This window comes from Pelodiscus sinensis, chromosome 3, assembly GCF_052426305.1.
Source record: "Pelodiscus sinensis isolate ZL-2025 chromosome 3, ASM5242630v1, whole genome shotgun sequence".
NCBI classification, from domain to species: Eukaryota; Metazoa; Chordata; order Testudines; family Trionychidae; genus Pelodiscus; species Pelodiscus sinensis.
In genome coordinates, this window is record NC_143054.1 from 62,075,489 (window position 1) to 62,103,153 (window position 27,665).

The 27,665-nt window shown below is 41.6% G+C and overlaps 2 protein-coding genes across 8 annotated transcripts in view; one reads left to right on the plus strand and one right to left on the minus strand.

Annotated features, from left to right (window-relative positions):
* Positions 1–19,598, plus strand: part of DOP1A (DOP1 leucine zipper like protein A) — a 110,759-nt gene extending 91,161 nt beyond the window's left edge. For 2 of the 4 annotated variants that reach the window (XM_014569949.4, XM_075923816.2), the window contains 8 exons: positions 958–1,019; positions 3,982–4,134; positions 5,711–5,847; positions 6,982–7,037; positions 8,931–9,095; positions 14,180–14,309; positions 16,534–16,593; positions 19,008–19,598. In XM_014569949.4, coding sequence (XP_014425435.3) covers positions 958–1,019; positions 3,982–4,134; positions 5,711–5,847; positions 6,982–7,037; positions 8,931–9,095; positions 14,180–14,309; positions 16,534–16,593; positions 19,008–19,313 — 1,069 coding nt within the window. In that variant the 3' untranslated portion in view covers positions 19,314–19,598. Of the gene's footprint in view, positions 1–957; positions 1,020–3,981; positions 4,135–5,710; positions 5,848–6,981; positions 7,038–8,930; positions 9,096–14,179; positions 14,310–16,533; positions 16,594–19,007 lie in introns of those variants that run through there. The other 2 variants (XM_075923817.2, XR_012902590.2) reach the window with 2 other exon arrangements.
* Positions 14,155–27,665, minus strand: part of PGM3 (phosphoglucomutase 3) — a 30,018-nt gene continuing 16,507 nt past the window's right edge. For 3 of the 4 annotated variants that reach the window (XM_006115897.5, XM_075923819.2, XM_075923818.2), the window contains exons 9-13: positions 26,530–26,628; positions 26,044–26,160; positions 24,451–24,573; positions 23,996–24,169; positions 18,966–20,665 (exon numbers count right to left, since the gene is read on the minus strand). In XM_006115897.5, coding sequence (XP_006115959.3) covers positions 20,576–20,665; positions 23,996–24,169; positions 24,451–24,573; positions 26,044–26,160; positions 26,530–26,628 — 603 coding nt within the window. In that variant the 3' untranslated portion in view covers positions 18,966–20,575. Of the gene's footprint in view, positions 14,292–15,222; positions 15,328–18,965; positions 20,666–23,995; positions 24,170–24,450; positions 24,574–26,043; positions 26,161–26,529; positions 26,629–27,665 lie in introns of those variants that run through there. The other variant, XR_016349148.1, reaches the window with a different exon arrangement.

Sequence of the window (27,665 nt, forward strand, 5' to 3'; positions counted from 1 at the left end):
AAGCAGGCAGGCTAAAGGAACCAGCTGGGAGTGCACTTTCTTATTTGTCCAGGACTGCCCGAGGTCCCCTGGGCGCCATTTAGGGAGGGCAGAGGGTGCTGAAGCCCCCTGCCCGCTTGAGATTTGTACAGGGACACTGCTTGCTAGTCTCCTTCCCCTCAGGGAGCAAGAGCAAAGCACACAGCTTGTATTCATTCCTCTCATTGCTGGCTGGGGAAGGAAAAAGAGGGGCAGTGGAATGAATGACCCAGGCTGTGAGCTTCCCTCTCTGAGAGTAACAAAAGGGAACAACAAGCAGCTTCCTAGTACGAATCTTGGGGAGAGGCTTGAGCCTCCCCACTACCCTCTCTAAATAGAACTCTCTGTATCCAAACATACCCCAGCCCTGGCCCCTGCACATCCCCCCACACACCCAGCCCCCTACCATGAGTCCCACATATTCCACTCCTGTAAATGTCTTACATGTATTGTTGTATTGCACACACACCCCCTGGTGGTGGGGGGAAAGGAGGAGACTCAGGGAAGTAGGTTGAGAGGAGTTGCAATACAACAGTACTGTAAAAAATTTTAAGTTCCTTTCATCTCTGGTATAATAATGTATCCAGTTACATTGCACAAAATTTTTAATTTGTAAGCCAGATATTGTCAACAAACATCTCTGTTTGTGGGTGCATGCAGATTATGAAGTTATCACTTGTGCACAGATTATGAAATTCACATACTAAAACCTTATTTGTGTGCAAAAATGACTTTGTGTATGTATCATACACATGAACAAGAGAATGCTAAAATTGCACGAGCAGTCAGTTTCTAAGGAAAATTTGATGGAGGAAAATTTGAAATTTGATGGAGAAAATTTGGCTCTGTATGTATTTTTAAATTTAGTTAAAAGAACAGAAATAAAAATACAGATGTCTTGTTTTTTTAATTATATACAATCACTCTCTTTCCTTATAGTTGGAGAGCAATTATGGATAATTTGATGACACATGACAAAACTACATTTAGAGATTTGATGAGTGAGTATTAACTGCTGCTCTGTATAGTGCTACTACTTATAAGTTATTTTATGTTTCAAAGCACTCCATGCATGTTAACTTAAGTTACAATTCATTACATCAATTTCTCCAAGAAAGACATTTAAAAAAATCTAAAATAAGTGTTTCTTGGAAAAATTTTGTTCAGGTTTTTTAATTCCACTTGAAGTTTCTAGTAGAGATATTTGTAAGAAATGTTTGAATTAGCAAGCGTTTTAATTTACCTTTCATTTAAACTACTGGCATTTCGGAGAAAAGGGCATCACATTCACCTTTGCCGTACCAGGGTACAACTTCTGTTAAATGAATGGCGGTGTCCCTGCTTGTGCCAGAAGTGAATTTTGCTCTTTATGTGAAAAAGTTTATCAAACAAATACTTAGTTCAGTATCAAAATGTCATTAACCATGCTCTAATTCTGGGATGGGTAATAATTTTCAATGGGAGGGCACTCCAAGAATTTGGTAAGTGGTCAGTGGCCACACCTTTCTATGATATTAATGGTGGGAGTATGGGTTCTGGGGAAGTTCGGATTCAGGAGAGGTTCTGTCTAAGGGTTTTAAGGACTAGTCAACTAGTTGACTATCTGATAAGCATTTGCATATCGGATACTCTGTTGACTAGTCGATTCCTTCTCCCCCCGCTTCGGCATTTCAAAGGGGCAGTGCCGTGGAGCCCGGGGTCAGCTGGGGACTCCCTAGCTGATCCCAGGCTCCACGCAGGATTTCAGCAGAACCCGGGATCAGCTGGGGAGTCCCCAGCTGACCCCGGGCTCCGTGGCTTTGAAATGGACAAGCGCTCCTGCTGGGGACTCTTGTACATTTCAAAGCAGGCATGCCACATGCAGCCCGGAGTCGCGGGACTTCCCACTGGCCCTGCTATATGCATAGTTCTGCATTTCTCCTTTGAAATGTACAAGATCCCCCGCTGGGACTCTTATACATTTCAAAAGTGGAATGTGGAAGTGCCTATCAACTAGTCGAGTAGTCAATGGAAATTCTATTGACTATTCGACTAGTCAATTAAGCGCAATTTAACATCCTTAGTTCTGACATTTGATACGGTCTCGCATGATATTCTTATTGATAAACTAGGCAAATATAACTTAGATAGGGCTACGATAAGGTGGGTGCATAACTGGCTGGATAACCGTAGTCAGAGAGTTGTTGTTAACGGTGCTAAATCCTGCTGGAAAGGGATAACAAGTGGAGTTCCACAAGGGTCTGTTTTGGGACCCGTACTGTTCAATATCTTCATCAATGATGTAGATATTGGGATAGAGAGTACGCTTATTAAGTTTGCAGATGATACCAAACTGGGTGGGGTTGCAACTTCTTTGGAGGATAGGGACATAATTCAAAATGACCTTAGCAAGTTAGAGAAATGGTCAGAGGTAAACAGGATGAGGTTTAATAAAGAGAAATGCAAAGTGCTCCACTTAGGAAGGAACAATCAGTTCCATACATACACGATGGGAAGCGACTGTCTAGGAAGAAGCATGGCGGAAAGGGATCTAGGGGTCATAGTGGACCACAAGTTGAATATGAGTCAACAGTGTGATGCTGTTGCAAAAAAAGCAAATATGATTCTAGGTTGTATCAACAGGTGTGTTGTAAGCAAAACTCGTGAAGTCATTCTGCCGCTCTACTCTGCACTAGTTAGGCCTCAGCTGGAGTACTGTGTCCAGTTCTGGGCGCCACATTTCAAGACAGATGTGGAGAAATTGGAAAGGGTACAGAGAAGAGCGACAAGAATGATTAAAGGTTTAGAGAACATGACCTATGAAGCCAGGCTTCATGAACTGGGCTTGTTTAGTTTGGAAAAAAGAAGATTAAGGGGGGACATGATAGCGGTTTTCAACTATCTAAAAGGGTGTCACAAGGAGGAAGGAGAAAATTTGTTCCTCTTGGTTTCTGAGGACAGGACAAGGAGTAATGGGCTTAAAGTGCAGCAGGGGAGGTTTAGATTGGACATTAGGAAAAAATTCCTAACTGTCAGGGTGGTCAAATATTGGAATAAATTGCCAAGGGAGGTGGTGGAATCTCCCTCTCTGGAGATATTTAAGAACAGGTTAGATAGACATCTGTCAGGGATGGTGTAGACGGAGCTTGGTCCTGCCTTGAGGGCGGGGGGCTGGACTTGATGACCTCTCGAGGTCCCTTCCAGTCCTATTATTCTATGATTCTATGACCTGGGCAGGGGTTCACCAGGGGAGATAGGGGCACGGAGCGAGTTTGGATGCAGGAGGGGGTTGTGACATGGGGAAGGAGGAAGTGCAGTGAGTTTGGGTGCAGGAGACCATTGTGACCTGGAGCAGAGGTTGGGGGGTTCAGAGGGTTTGGGTTGCAGGAGGGAGTTGTGACCTAGGGCAGGGGATTGGGGTGTGGGAATGGATGCCAGGTACAGACTTGCTGCAGGTGGTTCCCAGACATCAGCCCAGCAGGACCCAGAGGCAGGCTCCTTGGCTGCTGTTGCCCCACATGCAGCTAAAAGCTCCCCTCCCTCAAAAGGGCACACTGTGTAGAGACACACATACCCCCCAGCAGCCGGCCACCTTGAGCAGCATGTGGGGCTGTGGCAGCCAGGGAGTTGCTTGAAGGTCTCAATGGGCCATGGCAGGCTGGATCCAAATGTTTGGTGGGCCAGATCTGGTCGATGGGTCATATTTTCCCCGCCTCTAATTTGAGAAAAAAGATGATTCTAGACTCCTGCAAAATGACAATTTCTGATCAACAGTGTATTTAAAGATGCAGGGCCAAATTTTCTTTTTAATTATTCTGCAAGTAGGTTTGCCCTAGTATAATAAAGTAGAATATGGCCCAAATTATATTTAGCATACAGAAAATTTGTATATTTGCCAGTTTACTTTCAATATGTGTTTCTTAAATGAGTTCAGTTTGGTGGAACAGTTATATACAAATTAAAATAGTACTTTTTCTCTCCTAGCACGAGTTGCTGTGGCTCAGAGCAGTTCACTCAACCTATTTACTAATCGAGACGTAGAGCTGGAACAGCGAGCTATGCTCCTGAAGAGGCTGGCCTTTGCCATTTTTAGCAGTGAAGTGGACCAGTACCAGAAATATCTTCCAGATATACAAGGTCAGTAGAAATTTTTACCAGCATTTCTTTTTTAAATAAGTGATTGTTGCTGAAGAAAACTTTGTTGTAAAGATGATGTGTTGCGGGCTCTGGTATGCATTAGCCGCTATCACTGAATTTCATTTTTAGCAGTCCCCATAATAACAGGCTTTGGAATTTATGAGCCTAATCCTGTTTCTATTGAAATTGTTGACAAAATACCCGCTACTTTTATTGGGAGTGGGGTTGGATTTCAAATGACATTTTTGCACATAGGCTTGTTCATTGCCAATTAACTTCCCACTGATCATGTCAGTCATATACAGGCAGTCCCCGGGTTACATACAAGATAGGGACTGTAGGTTTGTTCTTAAGTTGAATTTGTATGTAAGTCGGAACTGGTACATATTGTAGGGGAAACTCTAGCCAAACTTTTCTCCAGAGCTCAGTTTTAATCTCACACACCTCACTTCCCTCAGTCCTATATTCTCAAGCTGAGGTGTCTGCTGAGAAAAGCCGCTCCGCATCTCCCTGGTCTGCTGGGGGGAAGCAGGTAGTGCGGGGTTGCCTCACCCCGTTTGTAAGTAGGGATCTGATGTAAGTCGGATCCATGTAACCCGGGGACTGCCTCTATCATATCTGTTGGTCACTGTCCCTAGACATCTTGTAAGCTGATCAATTACATGGTTTATAGCCACATGCCCACTTTACTGTACATTCAGCTTAGATGAAAATATTGTAGACTCTACAAATTCCTGTAGCTGTTTATTCTGCTTTTCTGTTATTCTGATCAGTAATTAACATTGGAGGTTGTTACCACTATCTGTTGACTCTTTCGTAGGAGTTTAGAAGAGGGCTCATTTTTCCCCTCCGATGTGATGCAGATTGTTAGGACAGCTTCCTTCTAGGCATGATGTCTTTGTATGTTATCATGAAAGACTCTGATTCTTCCTCCAATTGGGTAGCTCCATTAATCTTCCTTGTCCACTTGTTTCATGATTTGTATTTTGAAGCTCTTTTCCAGTCAGCTGGTAACTAGCTTGAGGTATGGCCTGTTCATGATACCTGGTTGTTTTTCTTGTCCTGAACTGTGGGTGGGTGGTATGGACTTTAGCTACTTGCGAGGCTGCCTCTTTACTTGTTAGATACTACACTGTGTGATGAGCTTAGAACTAGCAGTAATCAAGTTTAAAGAAAAAGCAGCTGTGGACAGAATAGTGTCAATGTAATACATAGTATAGGAATAGTTCAATATTTAGTGAGCTCCTTTAGCTCTTACCATATATGTTTTGCTAGAAATAGAGGTCACACGTCTATTATCTGTTCTTCTCTTTGGAGTGGCTCAAACTTTCATGCAAATTAACAAAGTAATGTTGCAGACAATTAACATAAGGTACAGATAGGGTTGTTTTGCGATAATATAAATACTTGGTTCACATAATTTATTTTGAACATTGACAAAAAGAATAAAATATAATTAGTTATATTAATATTAAAATATATTTAACTCTAACAAGAATAAACTGTCTGGAAAACTTAAAAAAAAAAAAGCTAACCAGATATTGAACTGAGGAATTTTGTTGGCTTTCTGTTTCAGAAAGGCTGGTAGAAAGTCTCCGTTTGCCTCAAGTGCCCACCCTTCACTCTCAAGTGTTCCTGTTTTTCAGAGTATTGCTTTTAAGAATGTCTCCACAGCACCTTACCTCACTTTGGCCTACCATGATCACCGAACTGGTGAGTTGTAGTTCTCATTCATGTTTTGGGAAACTGGTGGTACATAGGTAACTTATATCTGACCATCTGTTTGAGTTGCCCCAGTGAAATAAGTTGTAATTACATTATGTACATTTAAATGTAGAATGGTCACCATTAAAACTGAATGCTCACTTGTTTGCAGAGTTTTGATAACATCTGTTTTCCCAAATCAAATAAAATGTCTGTATAGTTTGTTTACAGCCACCACTCCTAGCTCTTAGTGTTCTGTGCTTTTAGTGGCAATTACCTCCAAAATGTTTTCTAAGAGCCCAGTAAGCAGTGTTGGTAATGCTGCTAGACAATATTGACCTCCCATGGTTTGGCAAATTTCTGGTTTGGCACCAGTCAGGTCCAGAGGATGCCAACTGGAAATGTTTAACATGTAAGCACATTCTCACTTGTTCAAGAACTACTCAGAACAGAAAGAGGTGGTGTGGCTGCCTGGGGGCTGGTTGTTGCTCCATGATTCCCAAGCTACCTAGTACTGACATAACTTAGACTCATTTTGGTTGCTCTAATATGATATGGCTGACTGTGATCCCTGAAAGAACACATTTCTTCTGAGAATTGCCAGAGGGTACGGGGGTTCTGCTCTTGCTTCACCATATCTTTCACTTCCCTGGCACATCTCCTATTCTAGAAGTGCAGGAGGTTGGCATAGGAGCTTGTTCTGACTTTTCACTGGGGAAATTGCCATCTGAAGAGTGGCAGCTAGATTACTTTCCTTCTGTACTATTCAGACAGCAGAAAAGGGATGGAACAATCATTGAGAATTTGGAAATGGAAATAAAGTTCCAAGTCTCAGTCCTGTTAAGGCTGTTTTCTCAGGGCAAGGCTCTTTCCTCAGGGCATGTGTATTCCTCAAATGCTCATAAAAACCAACTAAAAACTAGGCAGCAATTCTCTGGAGACTTTCCCTGCTTTGGTCAGCCTGTAAGAGAGAAAGTACATCCTTCTCAGTTTTCACGTGGCCCAGCTTCTTTCTGTTATACTCTTCTCTGAACAGCCATGTGGCCATCCAGGACCTGTTAACCCTTTTCAGGCTGCAGACCTTTACCTTGAGATAGTCCATTATAAATAAAACGTTTTTAAAATACAGAATTTGACCTTCAGGTACAAGTGTTTTTACTGATGGAACAAGAACTCACTGCCGATGAAGATATTTCAAGGTAAAATTAAATTAACTTCTGCTCATTTGTTCAATTTTGTGATATTTTGTAGTCTTCTGATGTGCTATTGGACAGCTGTATCAATATGTAAAATAGTTTGTTGGTGAAAAATTGTTCAAGGTCAAATGAAGAATATTTGAATCTTATTTTAGTACCAGGACTATTATATTTGGACTTTTTATTTAGAAATAAACAAAACAAAAACCTCACCACTAACTATTTATATTTTGAAATATTTAGAAAAACATGAAAATTAAATGTTTCTAATTTTGTTGCCCATTCCCATTCCTCTCTGTTCAGTTTGTATAGTCACAGCTTTGGTGGCAGATTTTTCAAAGGCCTAAAGGGAAGATATGAGATCAGCTCCTATTTGCTTTTCCTTTGCTCCCTGCTAATAAATTGTATAGTTAGTTTTTTGACCAAACTTTGATAATTATGAAATATACTCAAGAGACCAAATAACCAATGTCAGTCAGTTTTATTAATATGGCACAGCAAAAAGGTTCTTCATGATACCAGCCTCTGAACAGCAGTCCCATACTGTGATTTTATGTTCAACTTAGGCAGAAGGTGTGCTCTCCATGTTACACATTTTAGCTGATAAGGAGTCCTGTGGCACCTTACAGACTAACAGATTTATTGGAGCATATGGTTAGTCTATAACAGTGGTCCCCAACCTTTAGAGGCTGCCGGGCGCCAGGGGGCATGGCTGTTCGCCTGCCGGGCGCCAGAGGGTGGGGACACATGCACGCCCGGGGGTGGGCCCCCCCATAGCCGCATGCTCAGGGGCGGGCCCCCCCAAGCGCCGTGCGCCCAGGGACGGCGCCCCCCCCGCAAGCGCCGCGCACCCAGGGCCTGCGACCTCCTCCCAAGCGCCGTGCGCCCGGGGCCTGCGCCCTCCCCCCAAGCGCCGTGCGCCCGGGGCACAAGCAGCCAATTTGCGGCGCTCCCGGGGCCGGCGCTTACCATGCGCCCGAGCCGGCTCCGGCTCCATGCATGCACCACGTGCCCGGGGCCAGGCCAGCCCTGAGCACTTGGTGGGCGCACACAAATGGCTCCGCGGGCGCCATGGCGCCCGCGGGAACCGTGTTGGGGACCACTGGTCTATAAGGTGCCACAGGACTCCTGGTCGCTTTTGCAGATTGAGACTAACACGGCTATCCCTCTGATATTTTAGCTGATATTATTCATATGATTTTACAAGTGACACATCTATTCACACCTCACTGAAAAGCAGCCCATTATTTTGTCCCAGTTCCCTAACTTGTACTGTACTTTCCTCATTGTTTGCTTTGGATACCAGCGTTCCAGGTACTAGTCCTTGAAGACCTCAGGCGCCACCCCCCTCCCCCTTAGCTTATACTAAGACAGAGAATGAATGTATCTTGATTTTGAAGTTTCCTTTCTGTTTATGCCTTCAGAAAATGCAGAGAGTTATGGGATATTTAGCATAAGTGAACAGAATCACGGTGTATGCCAGTTTAGGCTGCATCACTGTTACAATATTTTTGCTGAATGCTATTGGTTTTTAATGCATAGTAACATACAAGGTGCAGATAATAGATATGATGATGATGATGATAAATATTTATATGCTAGCCAGTAATATATTAGGCAACATTCCTTTTACGCCTTTGGAAATCTGTCCAAATATAATTAAGTCTACATAATTCGCTTAATAACAGACTTTATTTGGATGGCTGCCTGCCAGGAACTAGATTCAGTGCAATTCAGTTGAGCATATAATATAAGCTCCAAACTTTACATAGACTCTACATGGTAAATTAAAGATCTTCATCTTTGTAAAACACAATGCTAAGAGAGAACCATCCCATAATGGTGAACAGTCATTATGACTATCTTATACAACTACTCATTATACTTTAATTTTAGAACTTCAGGCCCATCCGTTGCTGGCCTAGAGACAACATACACAGGAGGCAATGGCTTCTCCACATCATACAACAGCCAAAGGTGGTTAAACCTTTACTTGTCTGCTTGTAAATTTCTGGACTTGGCCCTGGCATTACCATCTGAAAATCTTCCTCAGTTTCAGATGTAAGTAAAAAGCGATTAAATAATTTTCATATTTAAAAACCCTTGCTTCTGTCTTGTAAAATTCTAATTTTTAAAACCTTTCTCTTTTCTGACCTCCCTTCATGTCTTCTACCTACAGCAACAGATTACATTCTTCTTACATATAGACGTTGAATATTGCAGTGTAATATTTTCGCTCTATTACACTAGCAGTTATGTTGTAATTAAGGCATGGAATGTTAGTCTATCCTAAATCCTTATATTGCAGTGACTTAGAAGTTTCCTTGGAGCTAAAATTTACCGTGCTTGATTTTGGCCAAAAATGATTTTTTTAATCTTCAAATTTCCCTATCTGTCCTGGTGTTTTTCCTTTGTGTGTAGAAATGCATGTTAGACATTGACAGCTAGTGCAGCAATTGATAATTCCTATAGAGAATGGGAGCTCTTCTCTGGGTCCCTTTATTTTCTTAACACCCTATATTGGAAGAGAGATGTACAGTCAGTTTTACCACCTGTATGCCAGTTGAAAAATCTTCTCTACTGCAGTAATTTTAACCTTTACAGCTATAGCTTGATTATGTCGCCTTTGTACTGCTCAGCAACATGCAAGGGTGGAACAGGGGCTAACAATCTGTTTCTCTTTTCCACATGCAATGTAATGTGTGTAAAGAGGACATTTATCCCTGGTTTAATTCAGTTTAGGTAAATGGAATTACATTAGTGACAATTTTATTTATAGCATTTAAAATGGCTTCTGGTGGTAATATTATTTGAAATACTTATTACAGGTAAGGATCTCGATGTGTAGTCAACTACACAATTAACTGATAAGACCAGGCTTATCAGTTAATCCTGTTAACTACACGCACACCCCTCCCCCTTGCTGCCTCTGATATAGAGGCACCAAGGGGGAAGGAAGGTGGGAGCCAGTGTCCGTGAGGAGCTGGCTTTTAAGTTGGCTCCCAAGGAGCACCAAATCCCACAGAGCCGCCTCCTCACCCTACCCCTGCACTGCTGCAGCTGATAGAGAGGCAGCAGCATGGAGGGTGGGGGGCAGGCAGGAGCCGGTACATACGAAAAACTGGCTTTAAAGACAGCTCCCTGTGCATATAGGCTCATGTGGAGCCACTTTTGGCTCGCTATTGGAGGCAATAGTGTATGTGGGGGGGATGCAGGAGCTATATGCGTGGGGAGCCAGCTTTTAAGCCAGCTCTCCAGAGCTGTCTGTCCCCATGCAGCTCAGGAGTAGCCTCTGTCTGCAGCAGACCAAGGCTCACCACAGACAGAGACTGCTCCGTGGGATACCAATACAGCCTGTTCGCAGAGAACGCAGGCCCCCTGCGGACAAGGGCTGCTGCTGCCCTGCGCTGCTGATTCTGTATCAAAGGCAGCAGTGCGAGTGGCAGGCGGGAGCTGGTTTTTCTACCAACTTCCCTCATGGACGGCTCCCCTCCGCCACCCCATGCTGCTGCCTCTGATACAGAGACAGCAGTGTGAGTTGGCAGGGGGCTCTCCTGGAATGGAGCCAGGAGTGCACTAGCTGCTGGCCCCGCTCTGGGACTATTGAATAATCGTGTAACCTGTATAATTTGATGCAGTTACACGATTATTCAGTTACACAGTATCTAACATCCCTAATTACAGGACATTGTCTATTTATTGGAATAGAATTCTTACCAGAAAGTTTCTGTTGTCTGTGTTTGGAATAAGGGGAAGATAGATTGTTAGCAGAATACCTAAAGGTCTCTGTCCTTGCCAAAAAGAAGCCACATATGATACACTTTTTTAAGAGGAAATGATTTTTTTTCCTAAAATAAATGTAAACTAAGGTCCAAAAATGATTAACGGAATGCAGATGTATCTTTAAAATCACAGATATGTTTTAAAAGTGAACTAAAAGAGATTGTTTTATCAGCTTTAAACAAAGACAAACAGGTTTCTACTTTTTCCTGACTTGATGACATTTCAAATGCTTAGATCAGAGCTTAGAGGCGCATACCTCCTTTAGCATCAAAGTGTCTGAAAAATCCTCAGTGCTTATAGGAGAGACACAAGAGCTCTAAACTCATACCTTTATGGATAAGTAAAATAAGTGGCACATTTTAAAAGATAAATTTATTTATAATGTCAAGTATACATGGGTATCTTCCTTTTCTAAATAATTTTCAAGCATCCAAAAGTATGCTTACATGCCTCACAGAGACTAATTCAGTCACAGTACCTCTTTAGAAGACCTAACAATCTAAACTTGACATGAATCCTGCATGATCTACTTGCAGGAGTTTCCTTTTGGGAGGCTAATGGCTTGCCCCATCATTATGAATCCATGGTTGTAAACTGTCCCACCTTGGAGATAGAATCATAAAACTGGAAGGGACCTTGAGAGGTCATCAAGTTCAGTCCCCTCCCCTCACAGCAGGACCAAGCTTTGTCTAGATAAGTGGTGCACAATTCGTGGGTATTCCTGGGGGGTCGCCATAGCGGAGGGCATAAGCCCGGGCGTCTGGATCAAAGTGCCGTGCTGCGGGGCCGCCAACGGTTGGGCCCAACCAGCTGGATCTAAGCACTGCGCCGCTGGGCCCAGCCCCCAGACGCCTAGATCTAAGCACCATGCTGCTTGAATTATCTTGGGGGTCGCAACACGAGTACAATAAAATCTGGGTGTTGTAGATTAAAAAAGGTTGCACACCGCTGGTCTATATCATCCCTGACAGGCGTCTGTCTAACCTGTTCTTAAATATCTCCAGTGATATCTTCACAACCCTTCAGGGCAATTTATTCCAGTGTTTAACCACACTGACAGTTTAGAGGTTTTTCCTAATATCCAACCTAAATCTTCCTTGCTGAAGTTTGAGCCCATTGCTTCTTGTCCTATCCTCAGAGGGCAAGGAGAACAGTTTTTCTGCCTCCTGTTTGTAACACCCTTTTAGATGCTTGTAAACTGTTTTCATGTCCCCTTTCAGTCTTCTCTTTTCTAAACTAAACAAGCCCAGTTTTTTCAGTCTTCCCTCATAGGTCATGTTTTCTAGACTTTTAAGCATTTTTATTGCTCTTCTCTGGCCTTCTGCAATTTCTTCACATCTTTCTCAAAATGTAGTGCCCAAAACTGGACACAGTACACCAAATGAGGCCTAATCAGTGCAGAGTAGAGCAGAAGAATGACTTCTCGTGTCTTGCTCACAACACTCCTATTAATGCATCTCAGAATTGTGTTTGCTTTTTTTGCAATAGGGTCACACTGTTGACCTATGTTTAACTTGTCGTCCACTATGACCCCTAAATCTCTTTCAGCGGTATTCCTTCCTAGATAGTCACTTTGCATTCTGAATATGTGAAACGGATTGTTCCTTCCTAAGTGGAGCACTTTGCATTTGTCTTTATTAAACGTCATCCTATTTACCTCAGACCATTTCTCTAGTTTGTCCAGATCGTTTTGAATTTTAACCCTGTCCTCCAAAGCACTTGCAACACCTCCCAGCTTGGTATCATCTGCAAACTAATAAGCATACTTTTTATGCCAATATCTAAATCGTTGATGAAAATACTGAACTGAACTGATTCCAAAACAGATGTATGTGGGCTGGTGGGTATTGGCCCAATGATGGAGCTTTTCAGCCCCGGAACAAAGCGGGAAGTATGACAAACTGCGTATCCCAGCTCCTACTTTCGTGTAAATTGGGTGGACTGACTCCTTGCCATTACATTTGAGCAACTCCTGCTGTATTCAGTCAGCTGTAATGCCCTTGTTTGTAGGAAGAATATATTGGGTGAAGGAGAAATGCATGCTGCAAATGCACGTATGTCTGTGCACGCTGCAAATCAGTCGAGGCCTAGCAGAATTAATAATCTTAAAATGATTGTGTCACTAGAAGTTTGAATCCCATGGTGATTTTCTGGGTATGTTTAGGGTCCCATTTAAAATGTTCATACCATCCTACTTTCTATTAGTAAGCAACCCTTATGATGACTTTCAGTAAAGGATTTTTAATTGACCATTTTCTTTGTTAATTACTATGCATTCATCGAAACTATTAGTCTTATTGGGTTAGACAATAGTCTGTCTTGTCTTGCCTCTTGTAGCCAGTACATGATGATTCAGGGTAGCAAATTCTTTAACTTTTACTACAGAGCATGATTAACCTAAACATTTGTGGTGTTGTGTGATGAGGCTCTCATGCCTGGTCTATCCTAGGACCTTAGGCCAAAATATAACACCCCCCAAGTCAAATTTGTAAGCTATGCGTCCACACTACCAGGCCTATTATTCCATAATAAGGGGCCATTGAATTTGAACTCTGTAGTCCTACTTTTCATGAGGAATAACATTATTCCCAAACTTGCAAGTCCAAAATAATGTTAGTGGGGACAGGCCTGTGCTGCTAATTCAAACTCATTGGCCCCTAGGAAGTCTCTCACAGCTCCCCAAAGTGCTTCATGGGGCTCTGAGGTAGCACCTCTCTTCCCCATAGTGAGGACATGGAACTTCGAATTTGTAAAATTGGGTACCCAGATATTGAACTTGAAATTATCCCCTAGTGTAGACATGGCCTAAGGTGCCACAGGACTATTCATTGTTTTTAAATTTACACACTAACACAGCTATCCCTCTGAGACTTTTAAACTTAACATGTTGTGCTTTTACCTTTCAAAAGAGCTTCCAGAATTGTGGCTGAACACAGAAAAGTACAGCACTACCTTGCAAATATACAAAATAAGTTCAAAAGTTCTGATTCACATTTTAAAATTTCTATGGATTTTCTGTGGACAGAAAGTGACCACTTAGCTTCTCCTTCTCTTCATTATCCTGAATAGATCCTCCAGTTGTCAGTGAACAAACAAACAAACAAGCCAACACACCACAAGGGAAAAGAGGAAACACTGTTTTATTTTCATTGTTGCTTTAGTCTCTTTCCCTTTTCTGAAAATGTCTTCTAAGTACAATCCATCTTTTCTTCCTTTTGTGAAGGAGCCTAATTTATCTTTCTTTACAAGAAAAGTTGACAAAGTTTTATAAATCACTCATTTTATAATATCATAGGGATGTAGCTAGCTTAAAAGTCTCCTGTTCAATGTGAACAAATTATGACTGTGTTGCCTCTTGACAGGTATCGCTGGGCTTTTATTCCAGAAGTGTCAGATGATTCAGGTTTGGAGGTACGAAGACAGGGCACACATCAAAGGGAATTTAAACCATATGTGGTACGATTAGCAAAACTGCTGCGGAAAAGAGCAAAGGTATTTACTTTTTTTCTTGTTTTGTTTTACTTTGTAAAGCTGTATGTACAGTACTAGAAGCATTGTTGACTCTTCTGTATAAACTTAAAGGGGCACTGCGAAGTGTGCTGTTGTGCCTATATTTGAGTGAAAATCTCAGTGTCTCTCATATGATTATTTGAAATACACTTTGTTCATTAGTTATGACATAGCCAGTTCCATCTTTTGTCATTAATTAAAAAACAATAAAAAGTGCAATACTGTATCCTATAAACCTTAAATATATTTTAATATAAAAATCAACCATTTTCTAGTAGTGACTGTTATTTATGGACAATTGTATGATTAACTATTAAAATAGGAAAGTGTTTCTGCTCCTGGAAGATGTTCATAAATATTTAGAGACCAGTTAGTTGATTCTATTACATGTTTTTTTTAAAATAACATTCTATTAAAAATAATGTTGTCTAAAAAGTGGGAAAACCATGAAAGGCTAGGTTTCTAGCTTTGTAAGGCATGTTTAACACCTGAAGTCAAGAAAAGCCAGGTTAAAGTCTTCAGACAGAGTAAAATGTTTCAGCAGAAGTAGAATTATTGAACTAGAGATATGACCAGGATAAACATGTAAACAGCTGATACTTGTTCCCTTGCTGACCTGAGAGAGGGAGGCAGGGAACAAGAACGACAGCAACTCTAAGAGGAAGAACTGAGAGGACTGAGAAGAGGAAGCATAGCTGAAAAGGAAAGGAGCTCCTTCAGTTTTGCCATTCTTCCATTATACCAGTAGGTGAAGGTGGGCAGATAATACCAGTGGAACTGAAAAATTTGGGGGACTTGTCCTCCATCTCCCATCAATTGCACCATTGCCCTTCCATTGGAATTATTTCCACTAACACTTATAAAACACAAATAGCAGAACGAGCTAGAGAACTACCTGTGATGTTGCATCTCTTGCTGGCTGGAAAGTGAGGGATTGATCAGACGACAGATGAGGTAGGGAAAGCTGCCAAATCCTTGTGCTTCTTGTAGAAAGCTCGCACTGATACCATGGAATGAGAAAAACAGTAGGCACTAGCTTTGAAAAAATTTGGAGATGCAACTGAGAATAAAAGAGAAATGGAAGGGGCACTTCAAAAGTTTGTCAGGGATGCTAGCTTTGATTTTATTCTTTAAGGTCCATATGAATATCATTACATCCCGAGTGATGAAATGTGCTGGCATACTGTATTTAGCCACCCTAGGAAAATGTACTTTCCACTGAACTGGCCCGTAAGGGAAACAAACTTATTACTGTAGTTATTTGCTGTATGAAAATGTGTGGGATAATTTAGTGTTGTAGGCATGCATGTACTGTTAAACCAAAGGCTTAAAACCAACAGGATTTTCAAGCAAAATATGTGGTGCAAGTCAAAATTCTTCAACATGATGTCAGAGAGCCAGGAAAATGACTCTCCATACATAAGCTCCTCTTCCCACAGTGCAACATTGATAAGATTATATGAACTGTTAAATACTGTATATTCCTTGCATGATATTTGAAGGTCTAGTAGTCCACATCACTTATGTACATGATGCTTTCCAAAAGTCTCAACTGGTTATTAATATTAATTCTCTGATGATAGATACTGATGTTGAATCCACATTTTTAAAATTGTTAGCTTTCATGGTGTGTTTCAAAAATTTACAATGTTTCCAGAAACTTCTAGAATCCTCTAGTCAAGGCAGCAGTTACAAATTGTGAACCACAAACTGAGAATACAAGGGTGATACAAATGGGAGTGAGATGATAAATTCTACCTTTCAGTCCATTGTTTTTTATAGTTGCAGTGGAAGAATACTGATGAATATAGTAGTAATTTTTCTCTTGTAATATATAATTATCAGCAGGATGTGTAACTTGAGCTTACTTCAGCTTCAGGATTCCTTCACTTATACCTATATTCATGCAGTTTGATGTTCCTCAAACACTGTTGGCTGCAGGAGGTATGTTCCAAGCCACAGTCAGCATTATGACAAGAAATAGAAAAATTTACTGGAATTTCTTTCTGTCATTAGCTTGCTTCTCCACACACTAATTCCACAGTTTGATATCTCCAAGTTATGATTTAAGACAATGGGCTCTCTTGAGAGAAAATTTCTCCTGGTAAAACTCAACACCCAAATGGCCAGCTACAAAGCCTTCATGGCTAAGTATTATTTTAATTTATGCAACCCAGTCTGAAAGTTCTCCTCTTTCCTTCCACAGGACAAGCAGGAGGACTTTAAAATGATGATTTTGGAGGGAGTGGAGATGGCCAAGCATCAGGTGAGGGTAGCCTTTGATGCTTGAGTTGCAAAACAAAAACGTATTTATCACCACCTGATGCTGACAGCCATGGGTGGTATCTGGATTTCAATAGGGGATAACTCTCTTCAGAGGACAGAGTAAGGATATTTGAATGAAGACAAAAAAAGAGTCTGATGTCTTTATTATAAAGCGTATTTTTGTTAAGCCAGTTTATGTAAAAGGGGGCTTAAGAAATACATTTATTGCAGAAGGAATACAACAAGAGGATTTAATAAACAAAATTACTTCTAGCACACATCAGAAACCAAGCACCTCATCCATATTCTAGTCTGTGTCAAAATACCTGTCAGACGAATTAGTGTTATTTGTTTTTATGTCAGTAAAGAAACGCTGTATCAATGGCATAGATGCATTTATACTTCATTGATCACATGCAGATAAATTTGTGTAATTTGCATAGATGCACTTTTGTTGATCACAACCAGCATTACTCTATTAATAATGTTCCTAATGCGTAAGAGATGATGATTATTTTTGGAACAATTTGAGATATAATGTCCACCTTGAGACAATACACTCAAAATCAACACTGGAAATGCCCTTTCTTTCTGAATACAATGCTAATGAATGCCGTGAAAAAGCATGTTTTTTTTATCAGTAATTTAAATTTTAAACCTATTACTCCAGCTGCACTGAATGAGATGTCATGGTTTGGCCAAAACAGTAATTTTTTGGAAAAGTTAGGGGTCAGCAACTCATTCTGTATTAGAATTCTGGATCCTTCTTGCTCTGACTTGCTTCACAGCCAGTTTTTACTTAAACTATTTTACCAAATAAGTGATGCAGTTTGAAATCATATTAGACAAGAGAGAACAATACAGCTTCACTGCTGAAGAAAAATACTAAACAGAATATTGTCCTGCATTTTGAGGATTGTTTTCTATAATGGAGAGGTCTCCATAGGTCTTCAGTTTCCAAAAGATGCTTACTGTTATTTAAAGGATAAATAGTTCTTCATAGAATATAATATTTTGAATAACTGATTACCCAAAGGCTGAAATATTAATACATTGTAAGTCTCTTGCCACATCATCTATTCATCCTCTTCTGATTTTCACATCCCCTGACTTTAGGGGCTTCTCACATGCTATCTGCTCAGGTCCCATGGTGTTTGATATTTTAAATGTATTATAGTCACAGTGGGAGGGGAAGCACAGATTAGAGACACTGCAAGACAGGACTCATTGGTACGATGCTTCTCTTCCTTTCTGCCACCCTCTGAAGAATAAGTATAGCTGGATACATCTGCTTTGTGGTAGAAGAAACTCTGTCAAAATACTATACTGTTCTACATAGAACTGTGTACAGCCACATCCTCTGAAGTATTGGCATAGTCATGGTCTTTTTCTAAGTTAGGGCAATAAGGGTATTGATGGTTAAAGATTACACTGTTATTCATAGTAGATTTTACAATGATTAATGCTGTAGAAGACACAAAATGAGTGATCTATATAGAAATACATGCATGCACCCTTTAAACTTTTGGCTTAAGACTGCTGCCTTTAGTCCATGGGGTTCCAGAAATTTCTCCTGCCAAATAGTGTGCAAAGGACATTTATATAATCGGAGGGTACGTCTAAACTACATGCCTCTGTCACCAGAGGCATGTAGATTTGTTGTTTTGGCAAAGGCAAATGACGCCGCGATTTAAATGATCGCGGCTACATTTACATGGCTGCCGCACTGAGCCAACAAACAGCTGATCCCACGAGGAATAACGGGGCTACCGACAAAGGGCTTTGATGTCGACAGGGGAGCATCCAGACTAGCGCGCTGAGCGGACAAACAGCTGATCAGCTGTTTGTCGGCTCTGCGCGGCAGCCATGTAAATTTAAATGAAGCCGCGATCATTTAAATCGCAGCTTCATTTGCCTTTGCCTATGTGTCTAGTTTACATGCCTCTGACGACAGAGGCTTGTAGTCTAGACACAGCCTAAGTGTGTGGACGTGTATTCTAAGATACATGCATGTCAGGTAAGTAATGTAACTTTCATGTTCTGTGAGAAATTAGGTCTGTTTGGACTCTGCATGTCAAATATATGGTAGCAAACATTATAGAAATAAATGTCTGTGCATAGCTGATCTCCTGAAATATCAGGACTGTTGATCTCCAATAGAAATTAAACATTTTTATTTTAATGCCTTTGCTCTGTACCTTCAGTAATATTGCCAACAGGCTGAGATAAGCAGACTTGTTCTCTGGCATCAGTGTTCTTTAGTAGAATATGACTGTTCCGAGCAGACAGGACAGCATTTAACAACTTTTTTGCTGATTGATAGCAGTGTACTGTAGTGTTTGAATATCTTGTATTTTCTGCTTGTCCTATGTATTCTGATCTATTTCATATTTATCTTTTTTTTTTTTTTTTCAGAAAAACCCAGAGGAGGACAGCTCAGGAAAAACACTAAGTTGGGAACCAGGTCATTTGCTGTTAACCATCTATACTGTCCGCAACATTGAGCAGCTTCTCCCTTTCTTCAATGTACTCAGCCAGGTTTTTAACAGCAAAATCACAAGCAGATGTGTTGGACACTCAGGGAGCCCTGTCCTTTACCCTAATGCTTTCCCCAATAAGGACTTAAAAATGGAGAACCAAAAAGCATTCTCCAGCAAAGCAAGGCAAAAAATTGAAGAGATGGTTGAGAAGGATTTTCTGGAAGGTGTCATCAAAACATGAGCTATAATTGACATTATCAGCTTAAATGTAATGTAATTGTTTAAATGAAATGCTGTATCTTTCAGAGTTGTATAGTTTTCTTTTCTTACTCTGTATGTAATGAACATTCAGGTTATATTTAATTTAAATATTTGTAAATAAGAGACCAGTTCTGGACGTGGCCTGAATCAAGTTTAAATATTGTTGGCTCATATTGATTATGGTGCCTAATATTTACAGTATCTGTGTTTTGTTGGTGTTTTGTCTTTAAAAAGAAACTACAAAATACAAGGTGCACATTTTTCAGTTTGTTTCCAGTTTATCTTTGTGTTCTCAATTTCTCAACACTTTTACTGAGCAATGGTTGAACTGGCACTGGTCTAGTGTAATCCACACACCTACTAGATGTAGTTCACTTTCCCAGGCAGTGGTACTTAAGAGAGAAAGAATGACACTGATACAGCTTTGCTGACCGGGAGTTGAAAATGGGGGAGATATGGAGTTGGGGGGAGGGCGGAACTGAGCCAGGGAGCTATGCTTATGCTGAATAAAGAGGTGCTTGTCTTTACTAGTACAGAGTTAGGTAGTGTGGGAAATGCCTGGGCTGCTGGGGCTTCAGTTAGCTGAGCTAGTTTTGTTCGAGGCTGATCAAATCTAACTCAAACATTGCTGCCATCACTGCTCCTGGGGTCAGGGCATGAGGAGAATAGGGAGCTCACCTAGCTTTTCAGTGCCTGCCCCTGCATCCCACTGGCAGTAATTTTGGCAGCCCATCTGTGTGCTGCTATTCCTGGATCCAGCAGTGAAGCTTGGGGCCTCTCTCCCCCAGCAGGAAGAAATGGCTGAAACGCTAGTGCAGGCTACCCACTGCAGGGGCCCTGAACCTCGAACCACAGACCACCTACAAGGCAGCCACGAAGCATTAGTACTCTGTGGACGACAATTTGAGAACCATTGCTTTAGGCGCAAGGGGGAAAAAAAAATATCTGCTTCACAACAGATGTCCTGGTGTGTTCTGCTATCCCAAGCAATACAGTAAGTTTCTAGCATAGAGATAAGCACATTAGAATTGAATTCATTTACATGGCAAAAGCTCCAAGCCAGATTGAGAAGTTAGAGACATTCGCTAAAAACCCTCCCAATTTTCTGAGAAACAGGTGTCCAGTTAAGGATAAGGTACAAAAATATTCCAGTTAAAAAAAAAACCTAGGTGGTGGTTTAATAAATCAAGTAGAAATCAACAAAGAAACCAGGTTTACATAGTGTGACCACTGCTGTGTCCTTCAAAATACAGGCTGGGGTGGTTCTCCTATTCCACCAGCTAGATGGTAAACAGCAAGGCTTACTTCATATGCGAGGGAATCTGCATTCTCCTATAGGAGGTTAAAAAAAATTGTTATACAATGTTGTAAGTATTTTTCTTTTGATGGTTAACATTGATGGTTTTGGGGGAGTTCAGTTTTTTTGAGACACACACTGCTCCTAGAGGGCAGTACACTGGGGGTTCATATGTTAGTAAATGTTATCCAGCAGCAATATAATTAAGATTGCGAATGTCACAGAAATCATGGATTTTGTAATTTTCTGGGACCTCCATGACTTCTCCAGTCTTGGGCCACTATGCCTACTCTTCCCTTCCCCCACAGCATCAGTCCCAGGCTGTGCACCTGCTGGCCCCTGTCCTGGTACACCCACAGTGTTCCCCAGAACTCCCCACCCATGCACCCAAATTCAGTCCAGGGTATACACTGTGAGGTGAGTTTCCATTTATTACCCATGGCCTGTCCATAACTTTTACTAAAAATACCTGGAATTAAAACAGCCTTAAAATTTAATTATTACAATCCAAGCTTTCCAAAGATAACACTTCTCATCTGAAAAAGCCACTCCTAGGGCAAGTTCACATTCCATGGCCAAATCACAATTGCTAGTTTTGTTTTACCTATGCCATCAAGAGCCATGAGATAGCAAGCCCTCAGACATTTGCTATCTGGGCAGGATGTGAGCCACTAGGCACTTGAGTAAGGGATGACTAGTGCTTTTTTTGTGATGGTACGCACTGGTATGGTGTACTGTCACCTTTTTTTGGGAACACTTGCCACTTTCTGCCAGCTGGCCCTAGGAGCACTCACGCCTCACTGGACAGAAGCCCACTTGGGACACACGGCAATTAAAGGGGCCGCGGCCACAAAAAGCAAAGGGCCCAAAAGGGCCACAAGGGCCCAAAAGCAAGCAATTCCGCTGTGTCGGAAAGATAGAAAATATGGCAAAAGACCAGCTTGGCTTAACAAGGAGATCTTGCATGATCTCAAAATAAAAAAGGAGTCATATAAAAAATGGAAACTAGGACAACTAACAAAGGATGAATATAGGCAAGCAACACGGGAATGCAGGGGCAAGATTAGAAAGGCAAAGGCACAAAATGAGATCAAACTAGCTACAGGCATAAAGGGAGACAAGAAGACCTTTTATAAATACATTAAAAGCAAGAGGAAGACCAAGGACAGGGTAGGCCCACTGCTTAGTGAGGAGGGAGAAGCAGTAACAGGAAACTTGGAAATGGCAGAGATGCTCAATGACTTCTTTGTTTCGGTCTTCACCGAGAAGTCTGGAGGTGTGCCTAACACAGTGAATACAAGCAGAGAGAGGGTAAGTTTAGAAGATAGGATACACAAAGAACAAGTTAAAAATCACTTAGGAAAGTTAGATGTCAGCAAGTCACCAGGTCCTGATGAAATGCATCCCAGGATACTCAAGGAGCTGATAGAGGAGGTATCTGAGCCTTTAGCTATGATTTTTGAAAAATCATGGCAGACAGGGGAGATTCCAGAAGACTGGAAAAGGGCAAATATTGTGCCCATCTATAAAAAGGGGAATAAGAACAACCCAGGAAACTACAGACCGGTCAGTTTAACGTCTGTCCCAGGGAAGATAATGGAGCAGGTAATTAAGGAAATCATATGCAAACACTTGGAAGGTAATAAAGTGATAGGGAATAGCCAGCATGGGTTTGTGAAGAACAAGTCATGCCAAACTAATCTGATAGCTTTCTTTGATAAGATAACGAGCCTTGTGGATAAGGGAGAAGCGGTGGATGTCATATACCTAGACTTTAGTAAGGCATTTGATACGGTCTCGCATGATATTCTTATTGATAAACTGGGCAAATATAACTTAGATAGGGCCATGATAAGGTGGGTGCATAATTGGCTGGATAACCGTAGTCAGAGAGTTGTTGTTAACGGTTCTAAATCCTGCTGGAAAGGGATAACAAGTGGAGTTCCTCAAGGGTCTGTTTTGGGACCCGTACTGTTCAATATCTTCATCAATGATGTAGATATTGGGATAGAGAGTACGCTTATTAAGTTTGCAGATGATACCAAACTGGGTGGGGTTGCAACTTCTTTGCAGGATAGGGACATAATTCAAAATGACCTTAGCAAGTTAGAGAAATGGTCAGAGGTAAACAGGATGAGGTTTAATAAAGAGAAATGCAAAGTGCTCCACTTAGGAAGGAACAATCAGTTCCATACATACAAGATGGGAAGCGACTGTCTAGGAAGGAGCATGGCGGAAAGGGATCTAAGGGTCATAGTGGACCACAAGTTGAATATGAGTCAACAGTGTGATGCTGTTGCAAAAAAAGCAAATATGATTCTAGGTTGTATCAACAGGTGTGTTGTAAGCAAAACTCGTGAAGTCATTCTGCCGCTCTACTCTGCACTAGTTAGGCCTCAGCTGGAGTACTGTGTCCAGTTCTGGGCGCCACATTTCAAGACAGATGTGGAGAAATTGGAAAGGGTACAGAGAAGAGCGACAAGAATGATTAAAGGTTTAGAGAACATGACCTATGAAGCCAGGCTTCATGAACTGGGCTTGTTTAGTTTGGAAAAAAGAAGATTAAGGGAGGACGTGATAGTGGTTTTCAACTATCTAAAAGGGTGTCACAAGGAGGAAGGAGAAAATTGTTCCTCTTGGTTACTGAGGACAGGACAAGGAGTAATGGGCTTAAAGTGCAGCAGGGGAGGTTTAGATTGGACATTAGGAAAAAATTCCTAACTGTCAGGGTGGTCAAATATTGGAATAAATTGCCAAGGGAGGTGGTGGAATCTCCCTCTCTGGAGATATTTAAGAACAGGTTAGATAGACATCAGTCAGGGATGGTGTAGACGGAGCTTGGTCCTGCCTTGAGGGCGGGGGGCTGGACTCGATGACCTCTTGAGGTCCCTTCCAGTCCTATTATTCTATGATTCTATGATTCAGCCCCAGCTCTTTTTTTTGGTCAACTATTTTTTTGCTGGACATCTTACAATCCTAGTACTGGCACCTTTTAAAAAAAACAAAAGAAAAAAGCACTGGGGATGACATTTTCCTTAAACATCACTTAGCGTGCATTTAACATCTATTGCAGCCAGGTTTTAATAGTCAAGTTAGTCTGTCATGGTCAAGCCTAGGCTTCTCTCTGCAGGCTCTCAAGAGGGGCTTACAAATAATCCAAGAGAAAAATATCAACCCTAAAAATGGCTTCATTCTACCTATCAGATCCTAACCTACCCTTTTCTTCACATATTCTGAAGCCTCTCATCAATATTGGTTCCCTCCTCCCACTCCCACCACACTACTCCTTGTGGTATCACCTTAAAGAAGGCTTCATTGCGTAAGCAATACAACTACTGTAATGTTCAAATTGTTTCTGCTCTGACCTGCGTGTCTGCTTCAGCATATACTCGAACTACATCTTCTGTTCCTGATGGGCGGACAAAAGCTCGTGACAGTCTGTACGTCTTTACCAGTTCATCAATTTTTTCTTGTAGTCCTGAAGGTGTAACTGCACGTCTCTCGGCATCTGTTGTGTCAATGACTCGTCTGTCTGCAACCTAATGGCAGGACCAAACAAAATGTAAAGTTTCCCTTCTAACAAATTTCTAGGTGGGCCTTTGATTTGTCTTTTTAATCAATCAATCTGATTTGCTGCTGTGGTAAGAGAAGTTTTCCCTGCTCTTTTTGTCATTTTCCCTACCTGGTTTGAATGACAGTAAAAAATATCACAATATGGCACAGCAGAAGGAAAGGCTGGCAAATAGAAAAATGATGGGAGGGTCTCCTCACAGAGAGACACTGACCACTCAATCCTGGCCAGCATTATTGTAGCACTAACCTTAACTTTGAGCTGTCGATTGGGAAGATCTGCATAAATGGCATCCCACTGCTGCACTGTCAGACCTTTTAGAGCCAAAATTGCTTCAATCACTAGCATGTCTGAGATGGCATCACCCACGGTCTATGAATAAGAGAAGAATAGGAGTCAATGACCAGGGCTTGACAAACGGTGACAAAAGCCACTCGCCAGCCCCATGCTGCACATGCGCAAGAGCCACATTGCGCATGAGCACGCCGCCAGTAAACGGGGCGCCGGGCTGAAATCTACTTGCCATGGGCAAGTAGATTCAATAGTTTGTCAAGCCCTGTCAATGACAATTAGAAAAATCAAGAGTATATTGTTGAGTTCACTAGAACAAATCTTAAATCTAAAAAGTCAATGAAAATTCAGGAATATTACTAGGTGACTCATCATAAGCTTGATTTTCCTTGGCAGGGCAGTGGCAGAAAGAGAAGAACTTACTAAAAAGAACAATGTGTACTTTACTACTAGACTTCATCTTCGATAAAACTAACATTCAAGTAAAGACCAAACACAATAAATGGGAGGTCAGATTCTATGAGGACAGGTGACTTACTACCCCGACACTTACTCTGGCATGATAGTGTCACTTGAAAGGTGGCCTGTAAAGGATAAGGCAAAATTGGGCATTAAAGGAATAACCCCAGTAAGTGAGATAATCTCACCGTATTCCTACTCAATCCTTAGCCTCTGGGTTAGGACTTCCAAAAACCCACCAGCGTCCATATGGACACAATGGCCTCTACATTCCACCATCTCTCTTGAAAGGCCTGTGAGCAAGCTTCAGACAAAAATTACTTTTGGTTATTTTTTTTTTTGATTGATTCAAACTAGTAATGAGATGTGGAGTTTGAGTTGTCATTCTACAGTTCCTCAAGCCATCCAATCCCCTTGTTCAGTAGCTAGAGAAAAGCTTCTCTAGTCTGGCACTCTGGTCCAGCAACATCCATGGCCCAGCACGATCTTAGTTAGCCAGATGTCCACTAGTCATGGGTGTGGCTAACTTTCCCACAGTCCCATAAAATGTGTTTACAGCCACCAGTCCTGGCTCAGTGTTCTGTGCTCTAATTTACCCTGAAGTATCTTCTTGGAGCCCAGCAAGCAGTGGAAGTGTTGGTATTGCTGCTGGACAATACTGATCTCCTGTGGTTTGGCAAATTCTCTGGTTTGGCACCCATCAGGCCCAAAGAGTGCTGGACTAGAGATGTTCAACCTATAGAATCACAGGCAGCCAGACCAAATGGAAGTGTTTTGCCTCTCTATATGTGGAAATTCTGACATCTTTCAAAGTGAAACAGTTGCTATTCAACAGGTCTTCTTTTAGTTATGCAAGGGTGGGGAGAAGGATTTTAGAAGAGAAAAATGAGTGCCAATGGCTGTCTGCCCAGCCTGGCAGGATGTTTAAAATAGACCATCTCCTTCCCTATGCCTGTTTTAGCACACTGTGCTGTTCTCCACAAAAGATTTTCTATACACTCCCCCAATCTTGCAACTTAGTAGTCACTCGTCATACTGTTAGCTCCCCCGAATCAGAATCAAAATACCTGATTTGTACAGTTTCTCTCTTACTTGATTAATCAGGTCAATGGTATTTTCAAGCATCTTTGCAGCTTCTCTTTTTTGGTTGTCTTTTTCTTCTTTTGCCATATGTCTTATTTTCTCTTCAGCAGCGTTAGTAAATAATACCTAGAAACAAGTATGCTACATAGAATGCGTGTCATATGTCATCAACAATGTATACAACAGATAAAAGATGGTCTCACTTTTTTCTGTTGTGCCAACTAAACCAAATAAGTTGTCTGAGTTTCACTAGCTTGAACTCCCACATTTAGAATACTCAATAGTTGGTGGCAGGGAAGAGAAAGAGGAGGGTAGGAGTGTGAAGGAAATTAGCAAAACTCGGGGACAAGGATAGGGGGAAGGAGTCCCAAGACAGATTTCTTATGAAGCTGCTTATACTAAAGATAATATGGTGGCAAAGTTTTACACACACTGGCTTTAAAACTCAAATAACCCTATCATGACCTACATGCAAATATCTGTGCAGGTACTTACTGTGCCATGTCCGTTTGCCTCAAAGTAAACTCCAATGTCAAATTCTTGGGCCTTGTGATGCAAATGCTTTACTCCTGTCTTGGTACAGTGAACAGGCACCTTTAATCCAGAGATACAAGAGGAACACAGATGAAGTGGCATGAAATCAACATCCTGAATAGGATCACAGGGTCAAACTTTTACCATGTAGATGCAAGATTAAGTTTCAGGAAACTACAGGCCATGATGGATGATGAGCATTTAATATACAGTTTTTTGTAGCTTAAGGGATTAACAGAGGTTATATTCTCATGGCAGACCTGCTGGGTACATACCTTTCTCATTTCTACAGCCTCCTTAAAGAGAGGCTAAGAGATTATGGGTAAGTATTCAAAGACATGTAGGCTTTGCAATGCCTAACCCTTTGCTGTGTACTAAAAGCTGTAGGGCTAGGTTTTAGCTGCCCTCTGGCCCCACATGGTGCTCTGCTCCTGGCCCCACTCTTTGGAGGAGAACCTGAGCAGAGAGCACCGTGGTTCTCAACCTGCAGCCTACGTAACACTTTATGGGACAAGATGACAAATACGTTAGAAAACCATTGGCTTATGCCCTCACCCGCCACCTATTGGAATTCTCAGGTGCCCAAGACTCCCCATACTATGCATGGTGAGAGTTAAGTGCCTCAGGAAGGGCTCCTGAGAAGCTAGGCAGCTGTCTGTGCTAGCCAGGACTGAACTGAAGATGAGAGGGACAGGGCTTAAGTACTCAACCCACTCAAAATTCTCACCTGTGAACAGACTTAGGTGCCTTAGCCAAATCAGCTGCTTAGGTATTCCTTGCTCTAGCAGCCAAAACCCACACCCTTTTCAGGGAAAGGCAGAGCAGAAGCTCTGTCTAGGAAGGCAACTGATAGGTGGATGCCTTGAGAGCCTCCATGATAAGGTGATCTAATACTAGCACCGTAATTATCACTTCAACAAAAATATAACGTTTTAAGGTGATCAGACCTTATCTGGTTCCCTCAGCAGCTCTGTGTGTAACACGCTCTGGCTTTGAAGCATTCCAAGAGTCAGAAAACTTGGATCATTTTTGTTTAGCATTTGCAATTCTAGCAAAGAAACGTGAACTGGTACTGAAATTCCACTCCCTTGCCCTCG